The sequence below is a fragment of the Salvelinus fontinalis genome, chromosome 27 (genome assembly GCF_029448725.1).
Source record: "Salvelinus fontinalis isolate EN_2023a chromosome 27, ASM2944872v1, whole genome shotgun sequence".
NCBI classification, from domain to species: domain Eukaryota; kingdom Metazoa; phylum Chordata; class Actinopteri; order Salmoniformes; family Salmonidae; genus Salvelinus; species Salvelinus fontinalis.
The window spans coordinates 24,836,446-24,862,821 of NC_074691.1; the positions used below are offsets into that span (position 1 = coordinate 24,836,446).

Sequence of the window (26,376 nt, forward strand, 5' to 3'; positions counted from 1 at the left end):
TGTAGCCTACTCCTTGTAGGTCAGCGTAGACTGATAAGCTCTCACTGTGTAGCCTACTCCATGTAGGTCAGCGTAGACTGATAAGCTCTCACAGTGTAGCCTACTCCATGTAGGTCAGCGTAGACTGATAAGCTCTCACAGTGTAGCCTACTCCTTGTAGGTCAGCGTAGACTGATAAGCTCTCACTGTGTAGCCTACTCCTTGTAGGTCAGCGTAGACTGATAAGCTCTCAGTGTGTAGCCTACTCCTTGTAGTGCAGCGTAGACTGATAAAACGGCTTGGATTCGGTGGACTGATATTGGGTACATGCCATTTTAAGATTATAATTAGAATCGTTAAATTTCACAATTGGTGATTACATAATTATGCATCGTTCCCCTCGCTTATCAACTCACCCATTCTCCCCATCATACTTTAGTTAATGTATTTCATCTGTTGTTATACAGTACAGTATGAAATTAGTTTCGGTATAGTTTAGGTTCAGAATCGAAATAATTATCGGGGTGATTACCAAATGAACTTTCAGCTGTCGGAGAAGGAGTAGAGCAGGCCCTAAAGTCAGGGAAAGGTGGGGCAACAATTAAAATATATATATATATATATATATATATATATATATATATATATATATATATATATATATATATATATATATATATATATACATACACACACACACACACACACACACACACACACACATTAAAACATGCCCTCCTAAAATTGGTTAGAACTCCAGTTCTGTTTGTGATAAAGATTCTAACAACGACAATGTGTTATAGAGACTTATTAATGAAAAGTCAAGGACGGAGGGGGTATGACTTAAATGGCAGCGTAAGACTTTTGATTTTTATTAATGAGCAGTCAAAATACTTTAGCAGTTCTAGTGTTAAGTCTAATTACCAAACTCACAGCTAATATTTAGAGCAAAACTCATTGTGCTCCTTCTTGCTGTTCCAATACAGAAGATACAGCACTGGGTTGATCCAGCTGATCCGAGATCTATTCGAAGAACCTCCCTAAAGTCTAGAACCACAGACAGATAGGACAACCGCCAACACAAAACACTGCACGTTCTTTTTAAAGATCCTTACTGTCATTTTATTTTTTGTAATTTGAAATAGATTTCTAAGTCTTTTTGTAAATGATTGTAAAGCCCAATATGGATTTTTACTGTTTTCAATGTATCTGACCCTGTACAATTACTTTAACCATTCAAAACTCAACTTCAATAGCTCACAAATGGCTCATATGTAAAAATAAAAACTGGGATAAATTTATTTAACAATCCTCAAACACCAAAATAGAGCTATACTATGCAATTACCATCATTCTTTGAGACATTTTCTGAGAAATCACCATGGATATTTCCATGTTTGTTTGAAATCGGTACACTCGACTGCATCAGATTACATAGCCTCTTTTAGAATCCGAGGGAAACACTTACTCTGGTCTCTACCCATGGAGGCTCAGCATTACCCAACAGTCAGAATGTTAAACAAACTTAAATTCAACTGCCGATTTTGTCCCTAAGTCAGAGGTAATCGGGACAAAATATCCACAGGGAAGTGTTATCAACCACACCTTCAGTATACTGGTCTGTATATCAGTGTTTCGCAAGCGACAAACACTTGCACAATATGGCCGAGCCTAATACAACGTTGTCCCACGCAATCAGCTGGCGAATTTCCCAATCACTTCCAATCGATTGCGAGGAAACGTGTGTCGGTCGACTACGTTTCATTACATTCGGCTATTGTTTACATATTGTGCATCACGTGCAATGCGTTAGGAGAATGAAAATACAAGCGGCAGAACCTACCGGCTCTGCAAAAAGTCAGGTAAACATTTTCCTGTGGAAAGCTCATTTTCACCTAGCACTGTCAAAAGGACCAACCGCATGGACAAAAGTATGTATAAATATCAACCGCTAAAGTACGTATAAATATTCAACATTCTGGCTTGTAGAAACCCTTCCGTTTTTTTTATTTATTTTTTAGACAGACTTCTTTCAGACTGAATATTCATGGGGTAACCATGGTAACAGTCAGATGTTTAGGCAACAGATTTCCTAGTTATTTGGTATACAGCCTTAGTGGGTTGTTTTTCTCCTGACGTGATTGTTTATTGGTACATGAGATAATGAGCATTTGATATCTTACCATACCTTAGGTCTCTGGTGGATGGCGATTCTCATCACAGACAAATTCGATCTTTTGAGTATTTCCGTCTACACCTGCGAAAACAAAGTATTGGTGAGAAAAGGGAAAAACACTCAATGACAATTAGCATCAGTCTCATGCCCCCATCATCCATCTATCAATAATAGGTTTATTTCAAATCAGACAGTTCACTCACAAATCAAACAACATTTTATTCGTCACATACGCATGGTTAGCAGATGTTAATGCAAGTGTAGCGAAATGCTTGTGCTTCTAGTTCCGACAACAATTTCACAACTACCACACACACACACACACACACACACACACACACACACACACACACACACGTTAAGGGATGAATAAGAATATGTACATATAAATATATGGATGAGCGATGGCCGTGCAGCATAGGCAAGATGCAGTAGAGGTATAGAGTACAGTATATACACACATGAGAAATGTAGGGTATGTAATTGTAACAGTATGACTTTAGACCGTCCCCTCGCCCCGACACGGGCACGAACCAGGGACCCTCTGCACACATCAACAAGTCACCCACGAAGCATCGTTACCCATCGCTCCACAAAGGCCGCGGCCCTTGCAGAGCAAGGGGAACCACTACTTCTAGGTTTCACAGCAAGTGACGTAACCGACTGAAAGGCTTCGACCTCCTCATTTTCCGCAGCAACCAGTGATCCAGGTCAACAGCATCAATGTAACAGTATAACTTTATGGTGTCCCCTCGCCCCGACTCGGGCGCGAACCAGGGACCCTCTGCACACGACTCGGGCGCGAACCAGGGACCCTCTGCACACGACTCGGGCGCGAACCAGGGACCCTCTGCACACAACAGTCACCCACGAAGCATCGTTACCCATCGCTCCACAAAGGTCGCGGCCCTTGCAGAGCAAGGGGAACCACTACTTCTAGGTTTCAGAGCAAGTGACGTAACCGACTGAAAGGCTTCAGGCGCGCACCACCGCTAACTAGCTAGACATTTCCCATCCGTTACATAATCATTATATAAAGTGGCATTGTTTAAAGTGACTAGTGATACATTTATTACATCCAATTATTAAAGTGGCTAGAGATTTGAGTCAGTATGTTGACAGCAGCCACTCAAACAGTCTGATGGCCTTGAGATAGAAGCTGTTTTTCAGTCTCTCGATCCCAGCTTTGATGCACCTGTACTGACCTCGCCTTCTGGATGGTAGCAAGGTGAACAGACAGTGGCTCGGGTGGTTGTTGTCCTTGATCTTTTTAAGCCTTCCTGTGACATCGGGTGTTTTATGTGTCCTGGAGGGCAGGTAGTTTGCCCCCGGTGATACGTTGTGCAGACCGCACTACCCTCTGGAGAGCCTTACGGTTGTGGGCGGAGCAGTTGCCGTACCGGGTGGCGATACAGCCCGACAGGATGCACCCAGTTGTGCATCTGTAAAAGTTTGTGAGTGTATTCAGTGGCAAGCCAAATTTCTTCAGCGTCCTGACGTTGACGAGGCGCTGTTGTGCCGTCTTCACCACACTGTCTGTGTGGGTGGACCATTTCAGTTTGTCAGTGACGAGTACGCAGAGGATCTTGAAGCTTTCCACCTTCTCCACTACTGTCCCATCAATGTGGATAGGAGGGTGCTCCCTCTGCTGTTTCCTGAAGTCCACGATCATCTCCTTTGTTTTGTTGACGTTGGGTGTGAGGTTATTTTCCTAACACCATACCCCCAGGGCCCTCACCTCCTCCCTGTAGGCCATCTCGTCGTTGTTGGTAATCAAGCCTACCACTGTAGTGTTGTCTGCAAACTTTATGATTTAGTTGGCGACGTGCATGGCCACGCAGTCATGGGTGAACAGGGAGTACAGGAGAGGGCTCAGAACGCACCCTTGTGGGGCCCCAGTGTTGAGGATCAGCGGGGTGGAGATGTTTCCTACCCTCACCACCTGGGGGCGGCCCGTCAGGAAGTCCAGTACCCAGTTGCACAGGGCGGGGTTGAGACCCAGGGTCTCGAGCTTAATGACAAGTTTGAAGGGTACTGTGGTGTTAAATGCTGAGCTGTAGTCAATGAACAGCATTCTTACATAGGTATTCCTCTTGTCCAGATGGGTTAGGGCAGTGTGATTGCGTCATCTGTGGACCTATTGGGGCGGTATGCAAATTGGAGTGGGTCTCGGGTATCAGCCGAGGGATGCCATCTGGGCCAGCAGCCTTGCGAGGGTTAACACGTTTAAAATGGTTTTACTCATGTTGGTCATGGTGAAGGAGAGCCCACAGGTTTTGGTAGTGGGCCATGTCAGTGGCCCTGTATTGTCCTCAAAGTGAGCAAAGTTGTTGTTTAATTTGTCTGTGAGCAAGACGGCGGTGTCTACGACGGGGCTGGTTCTTTTTGCAATCCGTGTTTGACTGCGACATACGTCTCGTGTTTGAGCCGTTGAATTGCGACTCTACTTTGTCTCTATACTGATGCTTAGCTTGTTTGATTGCCTTGGAGGGAATAGCTACACTGTTTGTATTCAGTCATGTTTCCGGTCGCCTTGCCCTGATTAAAAGCAGTGGTTCGCGCTTTCAGTTTTGCCCGAATGCTGCCATCAATCCAGTTCCTGGTTAGGGAAGGTTTTAATAGTCACCGTGGGTACAACATCACCAATGCACTTGCTAATAAACTCACTCACCGCGTCAGCGTATAAATCAATGCTGTTGTCTGAAGCTATCCGGAACATATCCCAGTCCACATGATCGAAGCAATATTGAAGCGTGGAATCCGATTGGTCGGACCAGCGTTGAACGGACCTGAGCACGGGCGTTTCCTGTTTTAGTTTGTCTATAAGACTGGGAGCAACAAAATGGAGTCGTGGTCAGATATTCCGAAAGCTGGGCGGGGGAGGGCTTTGTATGCGTCGCGGAAGTTAGAGTAGCAATGATCCAGAATGCTGCCAGCTCGAGTCGCGCATTCGATATGCTGATAAAATTAAGGGAGCCTTGTTTCAGATTTGCTTTGTTAAAATCCCCAGCTACAATAAATGCAGCCTCAGGATATGGTTTCCAGATTACCGAGAGTCCAGTGAAGTTCTCTCAGGCCCGTCGAGGTATCTGCTTGGGGAGGGGGGATATACATAGCTGTGATTATAGCCGAAGAGAATTCTCTTGGTATATAATGCGGTCGGCAAACCCATTGGATCTTGCAGTAAATTCAATAAAAACATGTTCTAATCTTTATTGTGCAGTGTAGACAAATTAAAACCTGTGTGATACTACACTACAGCTAAACCTGACAGATAAACTGACCGAGCATGCACGCGGAGGCGTGTGTGTGTTTACGGTTGGGTACGTGTGTGTACACACATTTAGAGGTCAATGTTAGACCAGACAGATAAGGTCAGTGTGGAAGCATGGCTGGTATTGAATACGATCCCAAGGAGTACCAGGAACAACCGATACAGGTTAGTGGTGTTACTCACCGGAACACCATCCAACGCCAACAATGAATATTACATTTACACCCAAATCAGTCTATTATGTTGCATTTAGAACTGAAGGACCTAATGTTTTAGCATTTATCACAAATCCCATGCAAGTCATGGTACCTACAAGCGAGCTCCAAAAGTAGAGAACGTGACAAATGTCTTGTTGTTTTGGCTCTGTACTTGAAATGATAGAATGACTGAGGTTAAAGTGCAGACTGTCTGGTTTAATTTGAGGGTATTTTCATCCATATCTTATGGACCGTTTAGAAATTACATTCTTTTTTGTAGTCCCCCCATTTTAGGGGACCAAAAGTATTGGGACAAATTCACCTGTGTGTATTGAAGTAGTCAAGTTTAGTATTTGGTCCCATATTCCTAACACGCAACAATTACATCAAGCTTGTGACTCTACAAACTTGTTGAATGCATTTTCTGTTTGTTTTGGTTGTGTTTGATTATTTTGTGCCCAATATAAATATTAAATAATGTATTGTGTCATTTGAGTCACTTTTATTGTAAATAAGAATAGAATATGTTTCTAAAGACTTAATGTGGATGCTAACATGATTAGGGATAATCCTGAATGAATTGTGAATAATGATTAGTGAGAAAGTTGAGGCATACATATCATACCCCCAAAAATGCTAACCTCCTGTTATTGAAATGGTAAGAGGTTAGCATGTCTTAGGAGGTCATGTCCAAATCATCTAAGTGACTTTATTTAGCTACACTTTAGAATGATTTGGACATTATGTGCAAAAACAATTATAGGTACCATGACATGCGAACATTTTAGCATTTGTGGCACAAATTCTATGGATTTGAGAACAGTGCCAGGGAAACTAAACCAAAGCATGGTTTGACATACACTACATGACCAAAAGTACACGTGCTGGTCGAACATCTCATTCCAAAATCATGAGCATTAATATGGAGTTGGTCCCCGCTTTGCTGCTATAACAGCCTCCACTCTTCTGGGAAGGCTTTCCACTAGATGTTGGAACATTGCTGCAGGGGACTTGCTTCCATTCAGCCACAAGAGTTTTTAGTGGTCATATTTGGCATTCAAATTCATTCCAAAAGTATTCGATGGGGTCGAGGTCAGGGCTCTGTGCAGGCCAGTCAAGTTCTTCCACACCGATCGACAAACCATCTCTGTATGGACCTCGCTTTGTGCACTGGGACATTGTCATGCTGAAACAGGAAATGGCTTTCCCCAAACTGTTGCCACAAAGTTGGAAGTACAGAATCTTCTAGAATGTCATTGTATGCTGTAGCGTTAAGATTACCCTTCACTGGAACCAAGAGGCCTAGCCCGAACCATGAAAAACAGCCCCAGACCATTATTCCTCCTCCACCAAACTTTCCAGTTGGCACTACGCATTCAGGCAGGTCGCATTCTCCTGGCATCTGCAGAAACCCGATTCGTCTGTCAGACTGCCAGATGGTGAAGCATGATTCATCACGCCAAATAACGAGTTTCCACTGCTCCAATGGCGGCGAGCTTTACACAACTCCAGCTGACGCTTGGCATTGTGCATGGTGATCTTAGGCTTTTGTGCGGCTTCTCGGCCATGGAAACCCATTTCATGAAGCTCCCGGCGAACAGTTATTGTGCTGAAGTTGCTTACAGAGGCAGTTTGGAACTCAGTAGTGAGTGTTGCAACCGAGGACAGACGATTATGCGCTAGGTGCTTCACCACTCGGCGGTTCCGTTCTGTGAGCTTGTGTGGCCTACCACTTCGTGGCTGAGCCGTTCTTGCTCCTAGGCGTTTCCTCTTCACAATAACTGCACTTTATTGACCGGGACAGCTCTAGCAGGGCAGAAATTTGACAAACTGGCTTGTTGGAAAGGAGGCATTCTATGACGGGGCTGTGCTGAAAGTCACTGAGCTCTTCAGTAAGGCCATGCTACTGCCAATGTTTGTCTATGGAGATTGCATGGCTGTGTGCTCGATTTTATACACCCGTCAGCAACAGGTGTGGCTAAAATAGCTGAATCCACTAATTTGAAGGTGTGTCCACATACTTTAAAAAAAAAATTATAGTGTACCTTGTCCATTGACAGCTTAAAGGGTAAAGAAACCAATGTTATTTTGGTGAACTATCCCTTTAATCCACTGAAAGCCAGCATTCTGTATGGGTGATGTAACTTCAAAATGTCTCTTGTGGAACGAACATCAACAAACAGGTTCTGTTTGGTAAACAAGACCATTTGACTGGTCCACAGTGGCAGGGTTTGAAAGCCAACACAACATGATCTATGATCTTATGAGTTTATGATGTCATTCATCCCAGAGAGACGGGGGATGGTAACCAGGGGCTGGTAATGGTTGGACACCAGGGTTTCGCTCTATGGCTAGATAAGTATTACATACACTCCAAGTATTACATATTAATATTAATTAATATTAATTTTACGATATCGTATCGTTTTGACAATATTATTTTTGCACTAGTTGGCTATACCTGCACCAAAATTCCAGTATTTTTCCTTCATAGCTTGTTCTCCATCTTTAAAAAAAAAATAGGGAGACAATTTGTTTTCAGCACTTTTATTTCCATGACTGATAAACTCTCTCATGGCTCGGTCTTGCCCCTCTGCAGCAGACATTTGGTGAGCAATATGTTTGGAACATCGATTCGCAATAAAAATCTGTATCGAATAGCAATACATATTAGAATCGTGAGGTCCCTGGCAACTCCCAGCCCTAATACACTTCAACCCAAAAATATAATAGCATAACAGAAATAAATGCTATTTGTAATACTTTAACCTAAAGCATAGTCAGTTCTTATTAAGATTTGCCTTCAATAATGCTAACTGATATTATAATGGTAAGTAAACATTGGACAATCCCACTACCTAAAATGGTCATTTGTCTAAACACATGGACATCATTGTGTGTCTTCATCACGCCTCCATCTGCTATTCAAAGCTGTGTTTGAGAGGTGATGGATCAGCCAAGCTAAAGATGTTGGAGATCTGGCAAATAAAAAGATATTACCCCCATCTCAACAGAGAAACGACCCAATTTTCCTCAAGAGGGGCCTTTTACTCATACACCTGCTAGAAAATGAAACAGAAAATTTCCATGTGTTTCTTTGCCCCTTAGAAAGCCCTGTCTGGCTGATTTCCATTATGATGATTGAAAGGAATTTCAAATCTTGCACATTTCTACTTGAGGAAATATTAAAAAGTGGCTAAATAGATTTTGTGTTTTGCAGTTGAATATATTGCTTCCGGTACTTCAGAATTCTTTTGTTGTTGCCCTTTGTCTCCCCAATTTCGTGGTATCCAATTGGTAGTTAGTCTTGTCTCATCGCTGCAACTCCTGTACGGACTCGGGAGAGGCGAAGGTGGAGAGCCACGAGTCCTCCGAAACACAACCGGCACTGCTTCTAGACACAATGCCCACTTAACCCGGAAGCCAGCCGCACCAATGTGTCGGAGGAGACACCGTACACCAGGCGACCGTGTCAGCATACACTGCGCCATGCCCACCACAGGAGTCTCTAGTGCGCGATGGGACAAGGACATCCCTGCCGACCAAACCCTCCCTTAACCTGGACGACGCTTGGCCAATTGTGTGCTTCCCCATGGGTCTCCAAGGTCGCGGCCAGCTGCGCGGGAGCCTGGACTCGAACCCAGAATCTCTAGTGGAACAGCGATGCAGTGCCTTAAACCACTGCGCAACTCGGGAGGCCCACTTTGAAAATTATTATTTCAGTGAGATATTTGTTAATTATGAGGTTATTAAATGTTTATTAATTAGGCTTATCATGCCTAATCACTTGAAATATTATAGAATATTCCAGTTATACTATTTATCATCTTGCTAATAATATTACTATATTTATCATATCAGTTATTAAACATAAGTGCCCATATATACACTAAACAAAAATATAACTCAATATAACGCATCTTCACAGTAAACTGCGTTTATTTTCAGCAAACTTAACATGTGTAAATATTTGTATGAAGATTCAGACAGAAACTGAACAAGTTCCACAGACATGTGACTAACAGAAATTGAATAATGTGTCCCTTAACAAGGGGAGGGGGGTGTCAAAATCAAAAGTCAATGCAACTGGTGGCCACACCAGATACTAAGTACTGCAGTGCATCTCCTCATGGACTGCACCAGATTTGCCAGTTCTTGCTGTGAGATGTTACCCCACTCTTCCACCAAGGCACCTGCAAGTTCCCGGACATTTCTTGGGGGAATGGCCCTAGCCCTCACCCTCCGATCTAACAGGTCCCAGACATGCTCAATGGGATTGAGATCCGTGCTCGTCGCTGGCCATGGCAGAACAATGACAATCCTGTCTTGCAGGAAAACACACAAAGAACGAGCAGTATGGCTGCTGGCATTGTCATGCTGGAGGGTCATGTCAGGATGAGCCTGCAGGAAGGGTACCACATGAGGGAGGAGGATGTCTTCCCTGTACCGCACAGCGTTGAGATTGCCTGCAATGACAACAAGCTCAGTCCAATGATGCTGTGACACACCGCCCCAGACCATGACCGACCTTCCACCTTGATCCCGCTCCAGAGTAGAGGCCTCGGTGTGACACTCATTCCTTCAATCATAAACGTGAATCTGACCATCACCCCTGGTGAGACAAAACCGCGACTCGTCAGTGAAGAGCACTTTTTGCCAGTCGTGTCTGGTCCAGCGACGGTGGGTTTGTGCCCATAGGCGACGTTGTTGCCGGTGCTGTCTGGTGAGGACCTGCCTTACAACAGGCCTACAAGCCCTCAGTCCAGCCTCTCTCAGCCTATTGCGGACAGTCTGAGCACTGATGGAGGGATTGCGCATTCCTGGTGTAGCTCGTGCAGTTGTTGTTGCCATCCTGTACCTGTCCCGCAGGTGTGATGTTCAGATGTACCGATCCTGTGCAGGTGTTGTTACACGTGGTCTGCCACTGCAAGGGCGATCAGCTGTCCGTCCTGTCTCCCTGTAGCACTGTCTTAGGCGTCTCACAGTATGGACACCGCAATGTATTGCCCTGGCCACATCTGCAGTCCTCATGCCTCCTTGCAGCATGCCCAAGGCACGTTCACACAGTTAAGCAGGGACCATGTGCATCTTTCTTTTAGTATTTTTCAGAGTCAGTAGAAAGGCCTCTTTAGTGTCCTAAGTGTTCATAACTGTGACCTTAATTGCCTACCGTCTGTAAGCTGTTAGTGTCTTAACGGCCGTTCCACAGGTGCATGTTCATTAATTGTTTATGGTTCATTGAACAAGCATGGGAAACAGTGTTTCAACACTTTACAATGAAGATCTGGATATTTACAAATTATCTTTGAAAGTCAGGGTCCTGAAAAAGGGGCATTTCTTATTTTGCTGAGATTATATACACAATATAAGTATGACTGGGATTATAGATATGCATCTGTTGGTCATACCTTAAGAAAAAAAAAAACTCACAATGGGCATCAGGATCTCATTACGGTATCTCTGTACATTCAAATTGCCATCGATAAAATGCAATTTTGTTCGTAGCTTATACCTGCCCATACCATAACCCCACCGCCTCCATGGGGCAATGTGATCACAACGTTGACATCAGCAAACCGCTCGCCCACACAACGCCAAACACGTGGTCAGCGGTTGTGAGGCCAGTTGGATGTACTGCAAAATTCTCTAAAACAACGTTGGAGGTGGCTTATGGTAGAGAAAAACAGATTGTGGCAACAGCTCTGGTGGACATTCCTGCAGTCAGCTTGCCAATTGCACGCTTCCTCAACTTGAGACATTTCCTTCCTATTTGGCCCTGTCCGGGGGTATCTTCGGATGGGGCCACAGTGTCTCCTGACCGCTCCTGTCTCAGCCTCCAGTATTTATGCTGCAGTAGTTTATGTGTCGGGGGGCTAGGGTCAGTTGGTTATACCTGGAGTACTTCTCCTGTCTTATCCAGTGTCCTGTGTGAATTTAAGTATGCTTTCTCTAATTCTCTAATTCTCTCGTTCTCTCTTTCTTTCTCTCTCTGAGAACCTGAGCCCTAGGACCATACGTCAGGACTACCGGGCATGACGACTACCTGCTGCCCCCAGTCCGCCTGGCCTTGCTGCTATTCCAGTTTCAACGGTTCTGCCTGCGGTTACGGAACCCCTACCTGTCCCAGACCTGCTGTTTTCAACTCTTAATGATCGGCTATGAAAAGCCAACTGAATATTATTCATGATTATTATTTGACCATGCTTGTCACTTATGAACATTTTTGAACATCTTGGCATAGTTCTGTTATAATCTCCACCCGGCACAGCCAGAAGAGGACTGGCCACCCCTCATAGCCTGGTTCCTCTCTAGGTTTCTTCCTAGGTTTTGGCCTTTCAGGGAGTTTTTCCTAGCCACCGTGCTTCTACACCTGCATTCTAGCTGTTTGGGGATTTAGGCTGGGTCTCTGTACAGCACTTCGAGACATTAGCTGATGTACGAAGGGCTATATAAAATAAACTTGATTGATTGATTGATCTGTTGCATTGTGTTGTGTAATAAAACTGCACATTTTAGTGGCCTTTTGTCCCCAGCACAAGGTGCACCTGTGTAATGATCATGCTGTTTAATCAGCTTCTTGATATCCAAGACCGGTCAGGATTTTCTTGGCAATGGATTATCTTGGCAATGGATGTAAACAAATTTGTGCACAACATTTGAGAGAAATAAGCTGTGTGTTTATCTTTTACTTCAACTCATGAAACATGGGATTAACACTTTATATGCTGGGTTTAAATTTTTGTTCAGTGTATTATCTTCGCGCATCTTACAGTATAACCATATGCTGAATGCTGCAATGCTTTTTTAAACTAGACAAAAATGAAGCAGCAAAACTATAGTAAAATTTGGTATTTACTGCCACTTTCTTGCCTCTACATGCATTATTTTATTAGAAAAAAGAAAAAAAAAGCCTATAGGAAAGATGTTCACTTTGCCATGAAATTAGGGATGTTTTTCCATTACTCCTCACAAGATCATTAACTACCTCATTGACTTCTCCTTATAGATTTACATAGAGGCTCCTTTTGCTCCAAGCAGACATGAGCATTTCCTTAATGGATAAGTAACCTCATCCCCAGGCTTGAATTGCTGGCCCATAGAGCCTGGTACCACTACAGTGGGACTTGATAGGGGTGTGGTTAAAATCGAGGTGGGAGAGTGAGTGAGCCTGTCACAGCTGTATAGATGGGACTTCAAGAAAATGGCAAATCAAAATATGTGTTATCACATTGATCATACTTTTGGGAAGCACAGTTGATTTTGAGTTCGGGCATATAAAGTTTAGTGAAACCTACTTCTAAAATGCGTACTTTCACTTGTTTAAATGACTTGTGCTGTTGGTGCTTTTGAAGTCCACAATGTAAGGGGAGGGTTCTAAGGGTTATGCTAGATGGGAATAGACAGATCAGCCAATAAAAATCGGCGGTTGTCTCATCCATTCCCGCCATAGACTTCCAGTCAAGTCCCGTTCCGAGGCACTGTGAAACCAGATGGTTCGACAGAGAGAGACCGAGAGAGAACGAGAAGATACACTGTGTGAAAACAAAAGTCACATTAATAAAGACAAAATTGGCGATTTATATATCTGTAAACTAGGATAAATCCCAGACCATCCTTGAGACATACATGTAATTTAGGCCTGTGTTAACAGATGCATGCGTCTTTGAGTTAACAAATGCTTAAACTACACAAGACTCATTGCTCTATAAAATGAAAGAAAAAAAAGAAAAAAATCGTCCTCCAACATTATTTTACACAAGTCACTATCATTAAATTCAAAACAGCACAGCAAAAAAAAAAAAAAATTGCCATGTAACCAATTACTGCTAAGATCTCAACAGGAACTCAAGCAATACTGGGCTCCCGAGGGGTGCAGCGGTCTAACGCTCCCGCGGCTGCATCTCAGTGCTAGAGGCGTCACTAGACCCTGGTTCGATTCCAGGTTGCATCATAACCGGCCGTGATTGGGAGTCCCATAGGCAGCGCACAATTGGCCCAGCATCGTTAGGGTTTGGCCGGGGTAAATAAAGAATTTGTTCTTAATTGACTTGCCTAGTTAAATAACGGTTGACTTAAAAAAATAAAAAAAATCTAGCTTAATGATCAATGGATTAAAATAGCTATCTGACTGAGAAACAGACTTGCAGGCATAATACATACATTTTAAATGGAATTTCTCAATCACCAGAGACCAATTAGGGTTTGAGAGATAGATTATTAAATGGTGGGTCTAACTTGGCCAGCCACTGACTTAATTTGAGACAAGCTGCCGGGGTTGATTTAAGTGTTTCAACTGTTATCACTCTACAAAAAAGTTCTAGGCCCAAAGCCTTCGCACTCAAATTCAAACATAGAACTTGAAGATTCAGTGGTGACACAGAATTTTAAGCGCTTTCTTTTTCTGACAACAAATACATTGATCTTGATTCCTACACATAACAGAGAGAGTAAATGCTGCGTATTAGTCTTCTGTACTTGTCAACCAAATGGCTCTTGGCTAACAGCCTTAGGGACAGCAGAGATTTTTCTAGTCATATCAAAAGGCTGCTATTACAAAGACCAATGAATGTGTTCAGAGAGAGGAATGAATACCCTACTAATGTTGTGAAGATAGAAATGTTTTCCTCAGAGGGCTATAGCGTTACACACCAAAGGGCCAAAGGCATCAGAGAAAAGACGAGATGTCTGCTAAGCATAGCCAAAGCTTTCTATTAAATAAAGTCAAATAATCTTCTATTAAAACCGGGGTCAGTTCTATGATCGCAGTATTTCGGTTTTCCTTTGAAGAAAGTGAATAGGGGTTATACATACAGGGCATCGCATACACCCAGCAGTCGCATACTAAGGTTCCATAGAGACTTTTAGACCATTTCTTTGCATTTACCCATCTTTCAAGTCTGCTACACAGTGGCCTGTGAAGGATGCTAAAGTAACTGTTTGGAATGTGCTACTTTGTTTCACCAATATCATATTTTATATATTTTTCATTCCATAGACATTTGTTCCATTTTCACATTCATAATTGTGCAGCCTTCCAGCTGCATATTTTAAATGAGGCAACATACCATTTTCTCCACTGCACTGTTCATAGTTTAACAATAACACATCGCTTCTATGGAGACACTCACCTGAGCAGCCAGCATGCATTTCTGTAAACAACTTTTCTATACATTGCTAGATGCTTAATGTTAATTAGATAGAACAAGTAATGAACACCATCATCATTCACTGGAAAGGTTGCCTACTCAGCATTGGCAGCATACTGCACGGTAAGTCAATCAAATGAAAAACACATGCATCAAAACATCACCTCAATGTGTTATAGCCAATTTGATATACCATTTTATTCCATTGCTAAGTACATGGCGTACAATACAAACACGATGCATATACAGAGTATTAAAGGATTCAGACCACACACACACAACCCGTGGACCCATGATTTATGTATCCTCTTAACTCAAGAGCCACCTTTAAACTCCTACCCTGCATGAGTATGGAAATAAGGTATTGCTGCAAGTCACTGTTATGTACAGTATACTTCCATTAGCTATAAGCTAGTTAGGAAATAATTTAACTATAGGGTTGAGTTTGTAGTTTCATGGGAGACTGAGCAGGGCTGTTTGAAGAGGAGGCCATCTTATTCACCTGTCCACTACACAAAATGTCCCTTAGGATTAATAAACAACTACTAGTATTGAGGCAATGACATCCTCTCCATCAGTGTAGTAATAGTATAGTACTGTAGTAGACTATACTACTACAAATGGGATGTCCTTACCTGAATACTTAAGAGATGGTAACACCTAAGTGGGCATGCAACAAGATCAGGTGTTGGATACTTAAATTTGCTGTTTGCTACAGTACCATTGCAGTCAATGATACCCATATTGCTTACGTCAGTTACAAAACTGAAATAGTTCACGCAATGCTCCCAAGCCTAATCTGATTTGTTCTGCTCTTACCCTTACCTCATTGGTACAAATCATATTGGACTCGTTTGCGGTTCCCCCTAAGCAACGATATGACGGATCCAGTTAGTCTAGTATCCGAAACAGCAGCAAAAAGTTAAACATTTACTCATGACATCCGGTTTCTGTGGACCATTTAACCCAACTGTCTGTCCTACTAAACTAATCAACTATTATTCTATTAAGTCAAATTGGACTGTTGTGATTCCACAAATAGGCCACGATACTGTCAATTCATGGATGGCCGATTCATGGGCCTGGGTAGTGGATTTTGGATTGAAATTAGTTTCAGCGACTTGTTCCGGTGACTGGTAAAGGATGTGATGGTGGCGGCCGGGGTAATATCAGGTTAAGTCTGCCTGCAGGAAGGAGGAAAGGAGGCTGGCATGAGAATGACCCCTCCACCTCAAGACTGATTCGCTAGGCCTCTCTCTCTCACACACAGCTCCCACCAAGCACCTCCTGAAGGCACATTCAATTATTCAATTTTAGATAAATTATTACATAACACTGCTGTACCCCTCTTAAGGTCCAGCCAGTATTCTCTCTCCTCTCAAACATCTTCCTTCTCTTAAAACGCATACAAAGCACACATTACTCAGGAATAGATTTTAATATTTCATTATGGACAATGTTTCTTCCAAAGCAGCGACAACCTAATAAAACACACCTTATTAAAAAGAGACAGTGTGGTCTATAAAGGAGGTAGATACCAGGGGAACAGTATAGTTGCAGTCACAGGCTAACATAAACACAATGAGATAGAGTTGAAAGCCACACTCTGAAAGACCCTCAGAGTCATCAACATTTTTTTGTATTTTTTTTACAATGGAGCCAATACCGATAATTTTTACGTGCCAATATCTTGATTCCTACAATAAGGTCACTGGACATCTTACAGACCGTGGCTTTAATGGGAGTCTTTGTTTATTAATAAAGGATGGCGAGCTAGCCAGGATTTGAGATGTTTTATGTCCACCAGGCAGTGTCCCAGGCTCTCTCTCCTGTGTGGAGCTAGTGTGCCATGTCATCATGTGAAGCTAACGAGTTTAACCTGCCCCCCGATGAGACCGCTCACCGCAAAGCAGGGTCACAGCCTGCAGGGGACTTCTTACAAAAGGCCCAGTTCCAAACCAAATCCTTAATTTTCTCACCCCTAGCCCCTCAGCTCCTAATGGAGGTCTGAATGGTTTGGATAGGAATTTGTCAAAGTACTGCCTTAGCATGGTACTAGATATACATGTTCTGAAGAAATTTGGCTTGGCCCCTAAGACCCACAAACGTCTACAGATGCACCATTAAGACCATCGCTGCCTGGTACGGCAATTGCATCGTCCGCAACCACAGGGTTCTCTAGAGGGTGGTGCGGTCAGCCCAATGGATCGTCGGGGGCAAACAGCTTCTAGCTCCTGGCCATCAGACTGTTAAACAGTTATCACTAGACAGCCTATGCCCAGTACCCTGCCCTGAACCGATTGTTGGGAAGGGCCAGAAAGTAAGCATTTCACCGTAGTCTACACCTGTTGTTTACAAAGCATGGGATCTTTCTGTCTTTGGGCAACTTCGATGATTTGATTTAGCCCAGATCTATATGTGATCTGTAGGCCTATAGTGCTTTAACATTCGACTATGGTTGTCATACCATGTGTGGATATAACTGAATAGAATGGTTTGGACTTGTTGTGGCCCAACGCCACCACTGGCTAAGAGGGCGCACCAGCGTCTCTACTTCCTAAGGCGGCTGAAGAAATTCAGCATGCCGCCTGGGTCCTTCCCAAATACTACCACTGCACCATCGAGAGTGTCCTGACCAAATGCATCACAGCCTTGGTACGGGAATTGCTCCGTCCACGACCGCAAGGCCCTCCAGCGGGTGGTGAAGACGTCCCAGTATGTCACTGGGACCATGCTCCCACCCATCTACTCAAAACGGTGACAGAGGAAAGCACACAGCATCAAGGACCTCACACCACAGCCACAAGCTTTTGTCTCCTTACCATCGGGCAGACGGTATCGGAACAGGAGGTCTGATAGAGCCTGTCGGTATCTACAAGCAATCAGAACGCTGAACCCTTGAACTGAACACCTGCTCTGATTCTCCTCCTCTTAGCACACACCCACACAATGCATTCGAAAAATATTCCGACCCCTTGACTTTTTCCACATTGTTACGTTACATTTTAGAATAACGCTGTATTTAATTTTAAAAAAATTACATCTACACACAATACCCCATAATGACAAAGTGAAAACCGGTTTAGAAATGCATTACAAATAAAAACAGATACCTTATTTACATAAGTATTCAGACCCTTTGCTATGAGACACAATTGAGCTCAGATGCATCCTCTTTTCATTGATCATCCTTGAGATGTTTCTACAACTTGTAGTTCACCAGTGGTAAATTGAATTGATTGGACATGATATGGAAAGGCACACACACACCTGGCTATATAAAAGGTCCCACAGTTGACAGTGCATGTCAGAGCAAAAACCAAGCCAAGATGTCGAAGGAATTGTCCGTAGAGCTCAGAGACAGGATGAGGTGAGGCACAAACTGAGCAATTGGGGGAGAAGGGCCTTGGTCAGGGAAGAGACCAAGAAGCCGATGGTCACTGACATAGCTCCAGAGCTCTTTTGTGGAGATAAAAGAAACTTCCAGAAGGACAACCATATCTGCAGCACTCAGGTCTTTATGGTAGAGTGGCCAAATGGAAGCCACTCCTCAGTAAAAGGCACACGACAGCCTGCTTGGAGTTTGCCAAAAGGCACCTAAAGAACTCTGACCATGAGAAACAAGATTCTCTGTGGGGATGTTTTTCAGAGGCAGGGACTGGAAGACTAGTCTGGAACGACAAAGATGAACGAAGCAAAGTACAGAGAGATCCTTGAAAACCTGCTCCAGAGCACTCAGGACATCAGACAAGGATCACCTCCAATAGGACAACGACCCTAAGCACACAGTCAAAACAACACAGGAGTGGCTTCGGGACAAGTCTCTGAATGTCCTTGAGCGGCCCAGCCAGAGCCCGGACTTGAACCCAATCGAACATCTCTCGAAATGCCTGAAAATAGCTGTGCAGCGACGCTCTCCATCCAACTTAGTTTTACCCCTTTTTCATGGTATCCAATTGGTAGTTAGTTTCATCGCTGCAACTCCCATAGACTTGAGAGAGGCGAAAGTCGAGATCTGTGTGTCCTCTGAAACACAACCCAACCAAGCCGCACTGCTTCTTGACACAACACCCACTTAACCCGGAAGCCAGCTGCACCAATGAGTTGGAGGAAACACCAAACACCTTGTCGATGGGATAAGGACATCCCTGCTGGCCAAACCTTCCCTTAACCTGTTTGGCCGAGGCGTTCCGCTAGCGGAACTTCTCCCACATTCCACTGAAAAGGCAGAGCGCGAAATTCAAAAAATATTTTTGAGAAATATTTTACTTTCACACATTAACAAGTCCAATACAGGAAATGAAAGATACACATCTTGTGAATCCAGTCAACATGTCCGATTTTTAAAATGTTTTACAGCGAAAACAGCACGTATATTTATGTTAGCTCACCACCAAATACAAAGGACAGACATTTTTCACAGCACAGGTAGCATGCACAAAGCCAACCTAACTAACCAAGAACCAACCAAACTAACCAAGAAACAACTTCATCAGATGACAGTCTTTTATAACATGTTACACAATAAATCTATGTTTTGTTCGAAAAATGTGCATACAGCTACCGTCAAAAATAGCACCGAAGCAGCCAGAGTAAATATAGAGACCAACGTGGAATACCTAAATACTCATCATAAAACATTTCTGAAAAATGCATCGTGTACAGAAATGAAAGACAAGCATCTTGTGAATCCAGCCAATATTTCAGATTTTTTAAGTGTTTTACAGCGAAAACACAGTATAGCATTATATTAGCTTACTACAATAGCCTACACACAACCGCATTCATTCATCAAGGCACATTAGCGATAGCAATAGGCACGTTAGCGAATAAACCAGCAAAAGATATCAATTTTCACTAACCTTCATCAGATGACAGTCCTATAACATCAGGTTATACATACACTTATGTTTTGTTCGAAAATGTGCATATTTAGAGCTGAAATCAGTGGTTATCCATTATGCTAATGTAGCTTATTTTTCCCAGAATGTGCGGATATTTCTATTAGACTCTCACCTATTCTGACCAAATAGCTATTCATAAACATTACAACAACAAAAAACATGTTGTATAGGAAATGATAGATCCACTAGTTCTTAATGCAATCGCCGTGTTAGAATTCTAAAAAATAACTTCATTACTACATAAGGCTTACGTTATGTCGACCAAGTGCCCAAAACCTGGGCGCAAAACTACTAGTACACAGTTCGACAGATATGAAATAGCATCATAAAATGTTTCTTACTTTCGTGATCTTCCATCAGAATGTTGGACAAGGGGTCCTTTGTACAGAACAGTCGTTGTTTGGATTTAGAACATCGTGTTTCCCTCTTGAACTAGCAAGCACACTGGCTAAGTGACGCGAAGCTCCCCATCGTCAACAAACACAGACAACGAAACACGCCTAACGTCCCGAAAAATTTTCAAAAATCTAATAAAACTATATTGAAAAAACATACTATACGATGATATTGTGACATGTATCAAATAAAATCAAAGCCGGAAATAGTATTCGCCTATAACGACGGCTTTTCAAAAGGCAATTCCAGGTCCACCTGTGCGCTCTCCAGAAAAAAAAAAATGGATGACTCGTCGTGCCAAGATGATTTATTCCACCTCAGACCAAGATAAACACTTCCTTTCTTCTCTCACATCCTCTTGACATCTATTGGAAGGTGTATGACGTGCATGTGTCATGCCCATTTATAGGCAGGCCCTTGAACAGAGGATCATTTTCAGACTTTCCACTTCCTGGTCAGAAAGTGTGCTGCCAAATGAGTTCTGTTTAACTCAGACAAAATTCTAACGGTTTTAGAAACTAGAGAGTGTTTTCTATCCAATAGTAATAATAATATGCATATTGTACGAGCAAGAGTAGAGTACGAGGCCGTTTAAATTGTGCACGTTTTCCCCCAAAGTGTAAATAGCGCCCTCTATCATCATCAGGTTTTAACCCGGACGACGCTGGGCCAATTGTGCGCTGCCCTATGGGTCTCCCGGTCATGGCCAGCTGCGGCAGAGCGTGGACTCGAACCCAGAATCTCTAGTGGCACAGCAATCACTGCGATGCAGTGCCCTAGACCACTGTGCCACCTGGGAGGCCGGCCCCATCCAACCTGACAGAGCTTGAGGGTCTGCAGAGTAGAATTGGAGAAACTCCCCATATCAAATGGTATCTGTCACCGAATACAACATGTGTAGTAGACCTTACAGCAAAATGCTTACTTACAAGCCTTTAACCAACAATGCAGTTAAGAAAAATAAGTGTTAAGAAAGCATTTACTAAATACAGGTGTGCCATGCTTGTAGCGTCATAGCCAAGAAGATTTGAGGCTGTAATCGTTACCAAAAGGTGCTTCAACAAAGTACTGAGTAAAGGGTCTGAATACTTACGTGAATGCGATCAGTTTTTTTGGTTTGTCATTATGGCGTATTGTGTGTAGATTGATGAGAAAAAGTCTGTAATGTAACAAAATGTGGTCTGAATACTTCCAAATTCCCTGACACACACGAGAACTGCTGCTACCAGACTCTTGTAATAGTGCTCAGTTTATAAACTACCCCCCATCCCCAATACACGTGTAAATATTGTACCTTCTTGTACTATACTTATGCTAAAATGTTTATGTTTATTATTATTCTATTCTAAGACATTTACTTGATGTTCGCATTCTTATATTTTTCAAATCCACATGAAGTGAAGAGGCTAGGGGGAAAAGCCAGGGCTTGGTTTGCAATTGGTTGATAGTCTAATCAGTGTAGCACTTGGTCCTGACACCCAGGGTGCCAGCCTGCTAGTTTAGAGGCTAATGAAGCCAAAGCATATTGAGGGGAGGGGAAGGGTAACATTGGAGCTAGCTTCTGGAGGGAATACCAAATAACCCATGACAACTATCTGAAAAAGCCCAAAGTGACAATGCCTGCTCAATGGAATACACCAAGGCAGAGCTAAAAATACCTACAGGCTGGCTGGAGCCTATATGAATGAAAATAAGCTGTTTCACTTAGCATCCATTGCATTGTTCCCGTCACATAAATCATAGATTACAGAAAATAGGCTAAATCAATTCCAGGCCATCAGCTGCCAAGGGTAAATCCATTTGAATCACTTTTTGACAGCACCCCTTTTGATTTGAACGAAACTTTCCATACATATTTTCCCGAAGTGCTCAGAACGTGTTTTTTTAGACCTGAATGTCAAAACATTCAAGAGATAAAAGGTGCTCAAAGTTGACTTATTTCACATAGCAAATTTTTCTACGAGTGTATGGTATCTAGAACCCAAAATTGTTATTTGGCTGTCCCCATAGGATAACACTGTGAAGAACCCTTTTTGGTTCCAGGTAGAACCCTTTCCACAGAGCGTTCTACATGAAACCAAAAAAGGTTCTCCCTGGAACCAAAAAAGGTTCTCCCTGGAACCAAAAAAGGTTCTCCTATGGCAGGGGTGTCAAACTCATTCCACGGAGGGCCTTGTGTCTGCAGGTTTTTGGTTTTTCCTTTCAATAAAGCCCTAGACAACCAGGTGTGGGGAGTTCCTAACTAATTAGTGATGTTAATTCATCAATCAAGTACAAGGGAGGAACGAAAACCCTCAGACACTCGGCCCTCCGTGGAATGAGTTTGACACCTGTGTCCTATGGGGACAGATAGTTTGTGCTTAGCAGACCTGAAATTTGCTCAGTGGCACAAAAAAATGTGAGGGAACATTGCACATGACCATTAAGTTGACATTTGATGGTGGGTGGACTAGCGGGTCATCTTTGTGGTAGTAATTATAAAAACTGTATATAAATAAAGGTTAAAATGTTAAATTGTGAAATTGCCGTCGTCTGAAGTAGGGCTGTTAGGGTGACTGCCATTACCACCACACCAGCAGTCACTAGTCTTGACCGCAGTCATATTACATTTGACCATTGCAGCTGGTCATTAGTAGCCTACCAAACTTACTAATGGCATGGTACTCCGCTCTCTATTGTCCCTCTAAAAACCCATTCATCAAATCGACAGTGCTGTCGGAAAGTATTCAGACCCCTTAATTCTTCCACATTGTTACAGCCTTATTCAACGAAAAAAAAAATCTGAATCAATCTGCACAGAATACCCCATAATGACAAAGCAAAAAATGTATTGCTAATTTATATTAAAAAAAAAAGAAATATCACATTTACATAAGTATTCAGACCCTTTAGTCAGTACTTTGCTGAAGCACCTTTGGCAGCAATTAGAGACTTGAGTCTTCCTGGGTATGATGCTACAAGCTTGGCACAACTGTATTTGGGGAGTTTCTCACATTCTTCTCTGCAGATCCTCTCAAGCTCTCTCAGGTTGGATGGGGAGTGTTGTTGCACAGCTATTTTCAGGTCTCTCCAGAGACGTTCGATCGGGTTCAATTCTGGGCTCTGGCTGGGCCACTCAAGGACATTCAGAGACTTGTCCTGAAGCCACTCCTGTGCTGTCTTGGCTGTTCTTAGGGTCGTTGTCCTGTTGGAAGTTGAACCTTCGCCCCAGTCTGAGGTCCTGAGTAGGTTTTCAAGGATCTCTGTACTTTGCTCCGTTCATCTTCGTGTCGATCCTGACTAGTCTCCCAGTCCCTGTCACTTAAAAACATCCCCACAGCATGATGCTGCCACCATGCTTCATCGTAGGGATGGTGCCAGGTTTCCTCCAGACGTAATGCTTGGCATTCAGGCCAAAGAGTTCAATCTTGGTTTCATCAGACCAGAGCAACTTGTTTCTCATGGTCTGAGTCTTTTGGTGCCTTTTGGCAAACTCCAAGCGGGTTGTCATGTGCATTTTACCTTCGAGTGAATTCCGTCTGGACACTACCATAAAAGGCCTGATTAGTGGAGTGCTGCAGAGATGGTTGTCCTTCTGGAAGGTTCTCCCATCGCCACAGAGGAACTCTGGAGTTCTGTCAGAGTGACCATCGGCTTCTTGGTCTCCTCCCTGACCAAGACCCTTCTCCCCCGAGGGCTCAGTTTGGCCGGGCGGACAGCTCTAGGAAGTCTTGGTGGTTCCAAACTTCATCCACTTAAGAATGATGGAGGCCACTGTGTTCTTGGGGACCTACAATGCTGCAGACATTTTTTGGAACACTTCCCCAGATCTGTGCCTCGACACTATCCTGTCTCGGGGCTCTACGGACAATTCCTTCGACCTCATGGCTTGGTTTTTGCTCCGACATGCACTGTCAACGGGACCTTATATAGACAGGTGGGTGCCTTTCCATATCATGTTCAGTCAATTGAATTTACCAAAAGGTGTTCTCCAAGTTGTAGAAACATCTCAAGGATGATCAATGAAAACAGGATGCACCTAAGCGCAATTTCAAGCTACGCTTGTAGCGTCATACCCAAGAAGAATCAAGGCTGTAATCACTGACAAAGGTGCTTCAACAAAGTATTGCGTAAATGGTCTGAATACTTATGTAACCGTGATCAGTTTAAAAAAATAATACATTTGCAATAATGTCTAAAAACTTGTTTTTGCTTTGTCATTATGGGGTGTGTAGATTGAGGGGGAAAAAACGATTTAATACATTTTAGAATAAGGCTGTAACGTAACAATTTTTTAAAAGTCAAGGGGTCTCAATACTTTGAGGGTACTGTACATCAGATTTCCTCTGCCACTGCATATAATTGAAAACTGATGGGCTGATTTAGCTGCACAAGAATGTAAACCCTCTTTAAATGTAGCCTAACAAATCCTGAATCCCCCCAAAATCTAAATGGTATGCACTTAATGCAGTGGAGTTAGTGTCAAAACAATATACAGAACATACAAAATAATTATACATTGTTTACACCTTCCTAAAGATCAAGGCATTTAAATTCACTTAAGGGATGCTTTCTATTTCTTTTTGATAAAATTGGAGGTAGGCTATTTTTTGTACATAAAAAAAGAAACACATTGTCTGCATCCTTGCAGCAGAGAGTGCCCCTGTGGTTTTGGGGCATTCAGGGTTGTGTCACTGAGACCATTCTAGTCTCTGTAGTCAAACAGCAGACTTTTAGTGCTATGATACCAGTGCCACAACCCCCCGGAGCTCCTGGGCGAGAGAGGGCAGCTGAAGAGACTGCCTTTCATAGTTCACTGGTTTCTAAAGAGGCTTGCGAAACCACGCAGCTAGCTTGTGGCCTTTCGCCCCCATCTACATTAGCAAGTATATTACCCTTCACAATAGCCTCCATTACTAGCTAAATATTCTGCATACTCATCCACGGTGAATATCACCATAGCTGAATGAGCGGCGTTGAGGGCTGAAGGAGAGGTCTTGGGATAAAAACATTCAGAATTTCTTTTCAGAGCGAGAGAGAGATTGAAGTCCCATTTGGCCTTTTGCTCTAACGCCTCTCCGTACTATCTTGTTTGCACTGGCAGCCATATAAAGTCAGTTTCCCCAACGTGTTTATCTGACTGTTGGTACAGCAGTAGCATGCTCTTGGTTTTTAAAACCTTGTACAGCCTAAGCCTGGCATTGCTACTGGACTACAAGGGCAAAGACAAGAGGAGTAATATAAATAAATAAGAAGAGGGGATCAGGATTCTATACGTGGGAGGGATTATTCCAGTCCTGCTATTTCGTCAGCTCACTAATAACCAATACATTGATTGTATTAAAAACAAATCAATCAAGTAATGTAAGTAGCCTAATCCTTCTCCAAATGTCCTCCCTGTACCTACAGAGCTAGTGAGTTAAGACACAGGCAAAACAATAGTACCAACCTTCTGTGTCACTTTCCTCGATCACAATCTCAACATAGCGCTTACACAGTATCCTCCATCCAAAATCAGTTTTCTCCATTTTGTCTTAAACAGTAAGGTTTTTGAAACAGCAAAAATAATTTGATTGTTCCAAGTCCACAACAATGCTTAAACCACATCAGGAGACCAAATTTGGGGTCTGGGAAAAATCTAAGACATTTAGATTTTTGATTGTCGTTACCCTTTAATTCAACTGTGCACCAGCCAGAGACCGTTTGATTAGCAATATTCCTGGAGTGCTCATGTGACTGCAGATTATACAAAAAAGACCACTGGATTGATGAAAATAATCATGATATAAATTCTGCCAGGTAGGCATAGGGTACTATGTATACTGAACAAAAAAAATACAAACGCTACATGTAAAGTGCTGGTCCCATGTTTCATGAGCTGAAATAAAAAATCCCAGAAATTGTCCATATGCACAAAAAGCATATATCTCGCAAATGTTGTGCAGAAATGTGTTTACATCCATGTTAGTGAGCATTTATCCTTTGCCAACATAATCCATCCATCTGCCAGGTGTGGCATATCATGAAGCTGATTAACTTATGGCTGGGGGCAGTATTGAGTAGCTTGGATGAATAAGGTGCCCAGAGTAAACTGCCTGCTACTCAGGCCCAGAAGCTAAGATATGCATATTATTAGTAGATTTGGATAGAAAACTCAAGTTTCTAAAACTGTTTGAATGATGTCTGAGTATAACAGAACTCATATGGCAGGCAAAAACCTGAGAAAAAATCCAACCAGGAAGTGGGAAATCTGAAGTTTGCCTATCCAATATACAGTGGGGTATTGGTCATTTTGCACTTCCTAAGGCTTCCACTTGATGTCGAA

The 26,376-nt window shown here is 42.9% G+C and overlaps 1 protein-coding gene across 2 annotated transcripts in view; it reads right to left on the reverse strand.

Annotated features, from left to right (window-relative positions):
- The window catches only part of LOC129825339 (kelch-like protein 29), a 398,302-nt gene that overhangs the window by 358,312 nt on the left and 13,614 nt on the right, over nt 1-26,376 (reverse strand). For both annotated transcript variants that reach the window (XM_055885359.1, XM_055885361.1), the window contains exon 2: nt 2,168-2,236. In XM_055885359.1, the coding sequence (XP_055741334.1) occupies nt 2,168-2,197 (30 nt within the window). In that variant the 5' untranslated portion in view covers nt 2,198-2,236. The remainder of the gene's footprint in view (nt 1-2,167; nt 2,237-26,376) is intronic.